The following is a 12,287-nucleotide window of genomic DNA, read 5'->3' as shown; positions in this document are numbered from 1 at the left end:
AGGACCGAATTCTCACACATAACGAGCCATCTGGTACAACGTGTGTAGAATCAGCAAGGTTGTTTACACATCTGGGAGTTCCCATCAACGTGGCAAAAATCACGGCCATACCTTTGGCTCGGATGGGCGATCTTTAATGTCCATTGGCCCGCCCATTCGAGAAGTAAGGGTGATTTGTGTACATCTTAATTTGTTGAGTAGTGAGCTGTTGAAGGTGGTTTGTGAGCTCATTGTCTGGGTAGGAAGGAAGTGATGGCATGAGGGCACAACAGAATGTACAATAAAAAAAGGGAGAAAAACAACAAACTTGATGCTTTCCAAGGAGCTAGGGTGGTGTGTCATCACCAGAAAACAATGTACCCATATACATGACATGATGTACATACATGATCGGACTCTCTCTTTCTAAATAATGACCCAATGTCACGGGCCACCTTTCCGTCCAGATCCAGCTGGTTCTAGTTTACCAACAGTGAGTTCAATAAATTCCTCTACCACGAACCTCCCATGTACTTGCAAATATCAACTTCTATTTAACTTTTATAAAGAGGAAACCTTATTTATTAAGAATAATTTTAATAATTTTTTTTGTCGAAATTGCTATAATTCCACAGCAAGCCATGTAGAAGAAGCTCTCTATAACGTTCCCTCACAGGAAGAAGCTTGCCATAGCCCCCCCTCTGCATGCATGCATCAAAACCATGGCCAACCCACTCACTAGCCCACCACATTATATAATTAATTATCATCTCCTGGCTAATTACTTCATGCTTATATTCTTCTTGTTGCCTGTTGCTATATCAACCTGTGAGCTTCCTGCAATCTTCAATTTTGGAGACTCTGCTTCAGACACAGGAGGTAGCCATGTTGCTTTCCCTTTCGTGAGCCTTGCAGAGGAGCTCCCCTATGGTGAAACCTACTTCCACCGACCTGTCAACAGATACAGTGATGGCCGGCTTCTCATAGATTTTCTAGGTGCTGACAACGCTCACTACATCAACAATTTATATCTACTACACTGATTAATCTGTGTTCTATGTCTTCTTAGCTTAAGTTTTCATATAGCCTTTGATCATAGTTCTATAAATAATTATACTTAATCCATGGTAACTGTAATCTATGTTAACTTTGATTTATAATTGAAGCTCCAACTCGCTTCACAAAATTATGTATTCGATATTTAGTTAGCTTTTTTTAAGTACCTTCACAATATCAACAATTATAAACTCACATTATAAGGTTGCTTACTTTGATAACTGTAAGCTTTTGTGTTATGATTGCACACAATAATCTATGCCATTTAGACTAATATTTCCTAGCTTTGAGTTATGATTGCACACAAGCATATATGCCATTTAGACTAATCTTTCTTAGCTAATTTGGGTTATGATTACACAATGGGGAGCTAAACAACCGAGTTTTAATTTGTTTGGTTATCAGCTCAAGGGCTTGGCAAGCCTTTCCTGAGCCCTTACTTGCAGTCAGTAGACTCCAACTTCACACATGGTGCCAATTTTGCCTCCTCTGGGGCTACTGCAAAAGATATTAGATCTTCTCTCAGTTCTTTCAACCTGCAAATTCAAGTTAATCAGTACAAAGTCTTCAAAGACCAGGTCTCATTGGCACTTGAGCAGAAAGGTAAAGCTAAGACGCATTGAATTCAAGCTTAGAGACTTAATTAAATTTGCTTAGATCTTTTGGTTTACTTAATGTGAGATAACGTATCGAGCTTACTGCAGATAATGTATCGCTTTTACTGCAGGTCCCCAAGCTTACTTACCGGAGATGGATGCATTTATCAAGGGGCTTCATATAATACAAATCGGCGGAGGTGACTTCAGCCATGCGTACATGAGCTTGAAGATGAATACTGATCAGATCAGGAGCTTTCTACCAGGAGTAGTGAATTCTATAAGCAATGCTGTGAAGGTATTGGAATCAAACGGCGGGCAAAGCCAGGGGTGCTGTGGGGTGCCTCTGTGTGTGTGTTTTGTTTTGTTTTACGGGCCCGGGTTTACTGTGTGTGTGTGTTGTGGGGGGTGTCTGTGGGACGAGCGGATTAAAAACCCAATTAGCGTTTTGATTTCTGCAAGTTTTAGCAACTTGAGTGCCTTTTAAAACCCAATTAGGGTTCTTATTTTTGCACGTAATAGCAACTTTAAAATTCAATTAGGGTTTTGATTTTGGCAAGCAATAGAAACTTTGTCGGCGGCGGCGGTTAAAACCCAGCTAGGATTCTGGATTTTGCAAGCATTAGCAGCTTAAGAGCTGGCTTAGAACACGATTAGGGTTTTGATTTTTGGCAAGTAGTAGCTAACTATCTGGTGTTTTCTACTGAGGAAACTACTGCAGGAATTATACGAAACGGGAGCTAAGACATTTTGGGTGATGGGTATGGGGCCTGAAGGTTGCTTGCCGTTTGTACTGTCCAAGTATCCACACACAGCTACAGATCTAGATGAGAGCGGGTGCGCCAAGCCTTACAATGATGCAGTGGTGTTTTACAATCACCTGTTGAGAGCTCAACTAAGCCTATTGCAAGAACAGCTCCCCGGCGCAGCCATCATTTATGTGGACACCTACGACATCCAATCCACCATGATCCAAAACGCCCATCGTTTTGGTAAGTCACGAGAATACATTATCCCTTTCATGTTTCACCATCCACATGAGTTATTTTTGGTGCACATTATTTGTACATGGCATGTAAAAGTCCACATGAATTATTTTGGTGCACATTATTTGTAAATGTCTTGTAAATGTCCACCACCTTCATCCCGTGAGGCTAGTTATCCCAAGTAGAACTTTGGCATGTTAATAATGTCCATCATCCGTGAGGCTAGTTAACTCTAGTAGTGTGTGTTAATATTTTTTGAATGCGAGGGAGGGTACTCCACTCGTCGCCGTTGTGACAGAAAGGTAGAGGGTTTCTTAGTGAGTGTATGTTAATGTTGAATTCAAATTTGACATAAGGAGAAACCCCACCCATCACATAGCTTTTCTTCAAGCATGTTTTCAAGTATCATGGGCTCCACATAGCTATAGTGTGTCCATTTTTGAAACCCATGCACCTCTTGAAGGGAAGGTGAAGGTGTGTATATGTTGTTTCTCTTCTTCCTTGCCTCTAGTAGGCTATTGCATTCTTCGTAGGTTTTCACTCCCCAAAGTCTTAGTTGAGTGGTTGGCTACCTACTGTAGTACTAGCAATCATTAAATGCACCTTTCACTAAATAGCTCCATTGCTCCATGACTCTTTTCTCCGAAAAGTTATCATTAGTGATTTCTTCACCTCTTTTTTCTTTTCTTTTTTTAAGGGGAGGGTGGTTTGCATTATGAAACATTACATTAGAAAGATTTTTTAGTATGTGAGGCTATTAAGAAAACCATAATCACATTTAGTGGTGTTTTGGCTTTAGATGGTTCCGTAGAGTAGTACATGTGATGCTATTAAGAAAACCATGATCACATTTGGTGGTGTTTGGTTTTAGATGGTTGTTTTGTAGAGCAATATACTTATTATAGGGTGCTGTTTAGTTTTAGTATGTGAGGCTATTAAGGAAACCATAATCATTTGGTTTAGATGGTTTTGTAGAGTAACATACTTATAGGAGTGACTCAGCAACCTAAAGCAAGTGCTTTTCTGAGTTTTCCTTTAGTGCTAGCTTTGGCAAACCAAACCAAGTGTGTCAAGGGCATTGGGCAACCTCCTTCCTTGTGGGATTTCTATATTTGAAAACTTGTTGATTTCTCATGTGAGATTAAGACAAGGAGATGCATCATTGGTCAATCACTAATGGTCTTTTAATAATTAGAATCCATAGCTAAAAGTTTGCTACATCATACATTAAGAAACTTGTTCAAGAACTTTTTTTTCATGGTAGCCTTCAAATTTGGTTGCGATGTTTTAGATAGGTCAAGATAAGGTCTCTCTCTCTCTCTCTCTCTCTCTCTCTCTCTCTCTCTCTCTCTCTCTCTCTCTCTAATGTTTTACACTCAAATGTTATACACAAATTATATTCAAATGGTATCTATAAAACCCCTTACCTTCAAGCTTTAGCATTTTTCTTTACAAACTTATAATTTTTTTTTAAGAAACACATTTAAAAACTCCTTATGTAGATACATACCTATAAATTCATCTTAAGTTTATGACACTCCTTAAACGCACGTGATATTTTACATATTGCTTTAGTGAACCCTAGTGTTTACACCCAATTATGGAATTTTGAAAGTGATGCCATGCTCACAAATAATAAAATGTAGAAAGTAAGAATAGGGAGTGAATGTGAAAGGTTGATGAGTGCATCATGTGATGATTATGTTAAGGGAAATATATGCTAAGATCAAAACCAATGTTTAAAACTATTGAAAACATCAAGCTTATGTAGCAATTGAAAAAATAATGTAAGAAACTCATTATAAACATCGACACGAGCATACTAGCCTCTATACCTACAAAACATGTCCCTTGCATGAGTGAGTCTTTTTAGGGAAGGGTGTGAAAGTTTACCATAAAACATAGTTGTCAAAGACAAATCTTTCTCAAGCACATGTGTTCTACATGAGAACCCAAGACGATCTCTAGGAAAGAGTTAAAACCACCATGCTAATACCTTTTGAAGCATACTACTTATCATTACCTTAGTATGTGTGCCACTTGATGATTTCAATTTACGATTTTATCATTATCATAAAGAGATGATGCATATCGTCTCTTCTTCTTCACAAATTACAAGATTTGATAGTTTGGGTAAGTGTTGAGTAAAAATACAACGATTGTTTCCTTGCCATACAAAATGACATTTTTTTCCTTCGAGTGTTCTTTATATACAAATCTACAATCCATTTTTATATATCTTAGATTCATATGGCTCAAAATCACTACCCATTGTGCAATGAGAAAAAATAATTTGTTTATTTTTTATCAAATGCATGCACATGGGGTAGTGAGTTTAACAAATTTGAAGAATTAAAATATTTCTACAATTAAATCTTAAAGAGTGCATAACTTTTGGTAGTTCTAATGTAGCTTTGTAACTTCTTATGTGGCAGGCTTTCAATACACAACTCGTGCTTGTTGTGGAGTGGGTGGAAACCATAACTATGACTATAGTGTCCAATGTGGAAGTAGTAACCAACTGCATGGGCAACATTTATCTGCGTTGTCTTGTGTGGATCCAGCTTCTTACATTAATTGGGATGGTGTCCATCTCACTGATCAAGCCAATAGGTTGCTTGCACGACATATTCTTCAAGGTGCCCACTTTCACCCTTTCTTTCCACTTTCCAAGCTTTGCCCCTCACATCTTGATACAGTGTGACCTGAATTACCCACTGCTTTTCTCAAGGTGTGCTTGCCCGTCTCATCTTTTTTCCACCAACTCCACTAGCTTCTCTTAACATAGAAGAACAAAATCATGGTATGCATAATCACGTATGGAAGTTGAAGTCATGTCTAATGTATGATTATATTCATATTTTCAACACGAATCTCATAGTTTATTGCTGCTCAAGAATGTAATTTTTTCTTCAAATTTTGCAAATGACAATTATGTCTATAGATCATTGCTTTAAAAAAAAATTGGTAGTTTATGCATGTAGGCTTTGGTTTTCACCAAATTTTCCACCTAGAAAGGTCATATTGTCCTTTTTTAATTAAATTCTCTAATGATAAAAAATTGGAGGAAATTTCAAAACTAAGCATTCCACTCTTAAAAAGTTTATGATTTTTTCATATTGTGTATTTTTTATTTCTAGATTTGTTTATCATAACTATATCCTCCTCATAACTGTATCCTCCTTTCTAGATTTGTTGATCATAACTATATCCTCCTCACTTCTTCAAGACTAATGAAAGTGAATGTGATAATATGGCTTCTATGTATTATGTATTTTCTTAATTAAAAAAATTCATGCCATGTCCAATATGTAATTCCTACTCATGCTTCTTGAAAATGTGAATGATACGTGACCCATTTCTCAACCTAACAAATTTATATTGGTCAATATCAAAAAAATGTTGTAATTCTCTACATACTACTGCATATCATAGAATAAGATCTCCAATTCATGGAGGTTCATATTAACTCAAGTTGCAATTGAAAGACAAAGCATAGTAAGATAATAAATGTTTGCATACACATAGACTAGCTCCTCCTTTAGCTCACCACATGTGCCCTTTGGAAACTGTAAATTGTTGGAGGCATGCCCCTTTTCCAAGGAAATATTTTTGTGAACACTACCTTATTAGCCTAAACTTGGAAGTAGACTATTTTTGGCAAGCACATGACTTATGAATTGCATTGTTTTGGATTTTTTGGAAAACATAGAGGAGCTGTATAATTTGGTTGATAATTTACCCAAATTGCAAAATCTATCACATGGAGTTTGTGAATGTTTTATGATTGGAAAGTTCCACACAAAACTGTTTATGTTTTATGATTGGAAATTTTCACACGAATTTGTTTATGCAATTTGTAAGAGCCACTAAGTTTTTGCACAGTCTTACTGCATAGTAATGGTGTGGGTCCTATGATTGGCTCTTTAGATGGTTCACATTGTTTTGTTACCTTGATTGATGACTACTAGAGGTCTATATGGATATTTCCTATGAAAGAGAAAGAGCATGTGTTTGGCATGTTCAAGTAATTTTTTTATATTCCTCCCTGATAAAACTCAATTACCTCAACATATAGCATCCAACAAAACCATCTTGTGAGAATCACCAAAAATAACATTCTCATTAAATAGTTATTAAATGGGATTCTCTCTTTTGATGCATTCCTCTCTCTTAAAGTATCCCCCTCTTTATCTCACAACTCTCTCTCTCTCTCTTTATCTCACAACTCTCTCTCTCTCTCTCTCTCTCTCTCTCTCACACACACACACACACACACACACACACACACACACACTTTGTACCATCTCTCTCTCTCTCTCTCTCTCTCTCTCTCTCTCTCTCTCTCTCTCTCTCTCTCTCTCTCTCTCACACACACACACACACACACACACACTTTGAACCATTCCTCTCTCTCTCTCTCTCTCTCTCTCTCTCTCTCTCTCTCTCACACACACACACACACACACTTTGTACCATTCCTCCCCCTCTCTTGCAACAGTCCTCTCTTAATATTAGTCTATCTCTCTCTCGTTTTTGAGAGCAACCATATCCATACAAAAACCAGCTCCTTAGGAATTTTTCTTTTACGAATTTTGTAAGTCGTTAGTAAGTTGTTCTAAAATTTTGATACATAGATGGGAATCTTGGATTTTACCCTAAATTGTAGGGTTCACATGCTCGAAGAAATTATTGATGAACTATGAGAGCACTTGTGCACATGTGTGTGTGTGTGTGTGTGTGTGTATACACTTGTGTGAAAGAACTTAGATCCCAAAATAATTTAAAAAATTTGAGTCCATAATTAAATCTAAAATGTAGGGTTTACCCTAGAGCCAAGGGCATGGGCAAAAATATTACGAGCACATTGGAAAAATTAAATTAATTAGTTTAGCCTAAGTGTGTGTACCATTGGGTAGTTTAATTAAATAGTCTAAAGGTTCTAAGGCTTCGATAAAAACCATGGTTTAATGAAATCAAGTGGATTCGAGGAGTGTGGTAAGTGGGTTTACTCACATGGTATTTGCCTCATATTTGCTAGGTATAAGGTGGTATGAGGTAATGGTTTTGGCTAGTGGTTTTTGCATGGGTGGTATTGGGCTCCTCTTCTCTTAGTTATATTAGGCATGGTAGGTTCATGCATTAATGGATATCCTTATTTCAGCCCCCAATTTCTTGAGTTAGCATTAGTTAACTAATGTGCATGGTGTGCTATGCCATATAAGGGTCATTTTCATGCATATAGAGGATTTTCAACTACTATACAAGGACTCCTCCATCCCTTCCCTTTTGCATGCCTACTATTGAGCTCTTTTACACTATCGTAAGCTTGTCACAGTACCTCTTACAACATGTACCTTAAGTACTACCCAAGATAGGTAGAAGCTAGCCTAGTCTTTTTTAGCATTTACTTCATATTTGGGAGCTTGTGGGGCACAATTCCCTAGCGGAAGGAGGCATGAATTTCTTGAGAGAATTATAGGCTTTCTCAACACCCTACAACACATCAATCTCAAGCTCGTGCAATTCTACAAGTAGGTGATTTACCCCTTGTTCATATATTAAAATTTTTGGAAGTACAACAGTTCTTTTGTACAATTGAGTACTTGTATTTTAGCTTGATTTATTTTTACCCCTTTGTTAATTAGTAGTAAGTAAAATTGATATTTAAATCCATTAAATATGACCTTTGTGACCATAGAAATCGGGGATAATAAATTTGTGAGCTTCTAATTTCGCTCTTTTTGTAAGAAATTTAGCGGTTTTTTAATTTGGGGCTCAATTTTACATTTCTTACCTATATGATGCGTTTATCCCCCACATAAACAACCATTATATTTATGTAAATGGATATTATTGAGAGATAACCTACTTCCCATGCCTTTGGAAGCTATGTATCCAAGACACATTTTTGAAGGGTAGAATAGACAACCATTCGTATAGAGCTTTGTACGTGACCACATAGAGGTTGAGCATTTCGATATTAATTTGGGGCTCAAATTTACATTTCTTACCTATACGATGAGTTTATCCTCCATATAAACAACCATTAATTTTTTGTAAATGGATATTATTGAGAGATAACTTACTTGCCATGCCTTTGGAAGCTACATCCAAGGCACATTTTTTGACAGATTAAACAACCATTCATAGAAAGCTTTGTATGTGAGCAGATAGAGGTTGAGTATTTCCACATTGACTACTATGAGACACAGTGGCTCACAAGACATGCTAGGATACTTTATCTCATAAAAATTTTCATTTTGTACTATGGAGGTTAAGCAAAAAAAAACATTTACTTTGGAAACCATAGATATCTCAAGAGGTTATAGACTTGTGCAATAGGGCTCCATCTCGCTCCATTGGGCGAGAATTATAAAAGTCTGTCTCAAGACCTCATAGCTAGCCTTTTCAAGTGGGTTTAATGACCTAAACCAGTGGCTTGCTTTGCCCTCCAAGCAAAGTCCCAATTACCAAATCTTGTTGTGATCATCAACTCATCTCATGGTCGAGCAAATCTGATCAAGCTTCTCTAGGCACTTAATAGGATATCCAGTCCTTGAGATGTGGATTGGCTTAGTTTTGCCCAACTTTGAGCCTCTAGATGCTATGTTGGTTGCAACCCCCCTTCCCATTTCAAACAACGTCCTTAACATATCTTCTATGTATTCACATGGTGGTAGAATATAAGGAAGTGGTTACATGCGACTCTCTATTTTAGGGTATGAGATCTCTTGCCCTATGGGGTTGGGTTGTATAATTTTCAATGACACTTGTTCTCCGTCCGCTTGGCTTTGAGATTACATGCTCATTGCGGGCCCAGGACACATTTTGTGAATGCCCTTGTGGATTTTTTTGTGATGAGGTAGTCCCTAACATTACCTCTTTACTCTTCCCTACATTCCCTATTTTTTGTCTAAAGTACTCTTCCATACATTCCCTATTTTTTGTCTAAAGGAAGAAGAACTAGAACTTAGTTCTAAAGTAAAGGCACTTCTATAGTGGGCTCCTGTGGAGAGTGGGACTGCACGCTTGTTGTTGGGTGACTAGGTGATATGGATTTCCTCGCCCATGCGGATGTCAGCGGCAACATGGATGTGATCATGGCATCTCCAACCACAAGCCAGCTGGCATTGCAGTGGCATGAGTGATTGATGAGCGAAGGGATGAGCCAGTGGTTCCAGGTCGCGGGAGGTGAACTCGCCTTCAAAAAGAGTTGAGCAGCATGATGTCCATCATTCTTCCGGGATCAAGCTGTGGCTAGCAGCCAGTGAGTAAATCCTGCGTAAAAAATTATGGTTTTCCTGTGCAAAGGATATGAGCTTGGAGAGGAGGAGGATATGAGCTTGGAGAGGAGGAGGATGCGGTGGGGGTCCTCGTGGGAGATGGCCATGGCGTTACTGATGGCGAGGACGCTGCCGCTCGCATGTCCTCGATGGCGAAACGCCTCAACCCCGCCCCCGTCTGCAGTCCGAGCGACCGCCACCGGCCCCACATGGTCTGGGCACTCGGGGGCTTCCCGCCATCCGCAGCAGCCAGAGACCCGCCACCACAGCAGAAACACCACCCTCGTTGTCCTCTGATGCTGTAATAGGCGGCGAAGGAGGAGGAGGAGGAAGGGAAACCATTACGCAGCACGTCCATCTCCTTCCTCCTCCCCGCGCCCTGCATGACTGGTCCCAAGGAAAAGGCCTGGCCCTGCCAATACCGTCCACGAATTGCCGCGCCACCAAATTCGTGAACTAGCTACCATAGCCATTAGTATTATGCGGGATAGCTCTCCACCGTCTCCATCGCAAAAGGAGACGCCATCGCGAACAAGCAACGTACGTTACCTTCTTCATGCACGGGAGTGGCGACTGCAAGTCCTTGATAGCAAGAGCACCTAGACCATCCGCGCACGCGGATGGTTTGTGTGCTCTGGCCATGGCCTTGAGCTAACATTTTTTTTTTTGGCAGGGCACCTTGAGGAGCGGAGCGCGGCAAGCGAACAGACCGGAGGGCGGGCACGGATGGCGGGCAAATTGGACCGGAGGGCGACGTAGGCGACACCGGAGGAGGCGGCAGCGAGGGCGACACCGGAGGAGGGGCAGGTGGAAGGGAAAGAAAAGAAGGGGAAGTTCTAAGAGAAAGAGAGAGGAAGGGTTTTTTATATATAGTATTTACATATACAATAAATTATATTTATAATATATATAATATAGTATATTATATATAGTATTTCTATAATATAGATATATATAGTATAAATATTATATTAGATATAGTATTTCTATAATAGATAAATGTAAGTATGTTTTATTTGTATATAAGTATGTTTATATATATAAATATAATTATCTATGTAAGTATTTTGTTTGTGTGTGTAAGTATGTAAACATTTAATTACCTAAGTGTGTGTGAAAAACAAACCAAATATTTTATGTATGGGTGTGTGTGTGAGAGAAAAATTACAAAAACTTAAAAAAAATGTTCCCAAAAAAAAACAAAAAACATTCCCTAAAAAATCCAAGAAAAAAAAACCGAAAACATTGTCCAAAAAAAAACAAGTAGGCCATAGGCCATAGTCTATGGCCACAATGGCCATGGCTAGAGCACGCAGGCCATCCACATGCGCGCGAATGGCCTACGTGCTCTAGCCATGGCCATTGTGGCTATAGACCATGGCCAATGGCCATAATGGCCATGGCAAGAGCACCTAGACCATCAGCACGAATGGTTTGGCTGCTCTTGCCATGGCCATTGGGCATTAACATTTTTTTTTTGCAGGGTACCTTGAGGGGCAGAGCGCAACGGGCGAGCTAGACATGAGGGCAGGCACAGGCGGAGGGCAAGCTGGACCGGAAAGCGCCGCAGCACAGGCGACACTAGAGAGGCAATCGAGAAAGAGGGGTAGGTCAAGAAGAAGGGGAAAGGTGAAGAAAAGAAAGGACAGGAATAATATATAGATATATATATATATAGTATAAATATTATATTAGATATTGTATTTATATATTAGATATATATATAATATATAGTATACTTATATATACATTATATTAGACATAGTATTTATAGAATATAGTATAAGACTTGTATAATATACATATGTATACTATATTAGATATATTATCCATAGTATATTAGATATAGTATTTATAGTATATAGTATTTATATTTATTAGACATATAATATTTAGTATTTATATATATAATAACTACGAGATATGAGTGGGAATCTCATATGAGTTTATATGTAAAAGATATTAGCATTTTATGGAATTAGTCCAAATTTGGGACATGGTGTATACATTGACTTTGTACCTAAGGAAATGAGGACTTTTGACTATCTAATGCTTAATCAGATTATGTAACTATATTCCCAACTTTGCATGTGATGTTCCAACAAAAGAACTTGAAAGGAAATTTCTTTGTTAGCTAGGAGAGATTAGCCACCACTAAAGGTAAACAAATGCCTATTTTTTTACAGTTTACAAGGTGCCTCAGTGGACAAAACTGGGCACCTTGATCCTACAACCACCCTTATAGTATACATATATATAATGTATTAGACATAGTATTTATAGTATATAGTATTTATATATATAATACTCATATATACACACACTTATATATAGTATATAGTATAAACACCATATTAGATAATTTGGGAAAAATCCCATTCCCA

At 38.3% G+C, this 12,287-nt stretch overlaps 1 protein-coding gene and 1 pseudogene across 1 annotated transcript; one reads left to right on the top strand and one right to left on the bottom strand.

Annotated features, from left to right (window-relative positions):
- Positions 1-606: 606 nt before the first annotated feature.
- LOC147606969 (GDSL esterase/lipase At4g01130-like) lies at positions 607-5,513 on the top strand. The gene is made up of 5 exons (XM_086791279.1): positions 607-975; positions 1,441-1,638; positions 1,763-1,929; positions 2,353-2,623; positions 5,053-5,513. The coding sequence occupies exons 1-5, from the start codon at positions 702-704 to the stop codon at positions 5,319-5,321; spliced, it is 1,179 nt and encodes a 392-aa protein (XP_086647405.1). The 5' UTR covers positions 607-701; the 3' UTR covers positions 5,322-5,513.
- A 4,150-nt stretch (positions 5,514-9,663) lies between these two features.
- Positions 9,664-10,232, bottom strand: LOC147606968 (uncharacterized; annotated as a pseudogene).
- Between the last annotated feature and the right edge of the window lie 2,055 nt (positions 10,233-12,287).

The sequence above is a fragment of the Cibotium barometz genome, chromosome 56 (assembly GCF_041138505.1).
Source record: "Cibotium barometz isolate CiBa-2024 chromosome 56, ASM4113850v1, whole genome shotgun sequence".
Lineage (NCBI taxonomy): Eukaryota > Viridiplantae > Streptophyta > Polypodiopsida > Cyatheales > Cibotiaceae > Cibotium > Cibotium barometz.
Note: the sequence above shows the minus strand (reverse complement) of the source record. Positions and strands in the feature narration are given on the sequence as shown.

Bases quoted from the DNA above. Each gene is read 5' to 3' on its own strand.
- LOC147606969 (XM_086791279.1), top strand. From the start codon at position 702: ATGGCCAACCCACTCACTAGCCCACCACATTATATAATTAATTATCAT. The intron at 1,639-1,762 runs GTAAAGCTAAGA...CTTTTACTGCAG, and splicing joins ATTGGCACTTGAGCAGAAAG to GTCCCCAAGCTTACTTACCG. The intron at 2,624-5,052 runs GTAAGTCACGAG...CTTATGTGGCAG, and splicing joins CCAAAACGCCCATCGTTTTG to GCTTTCAATACACAACTCGT.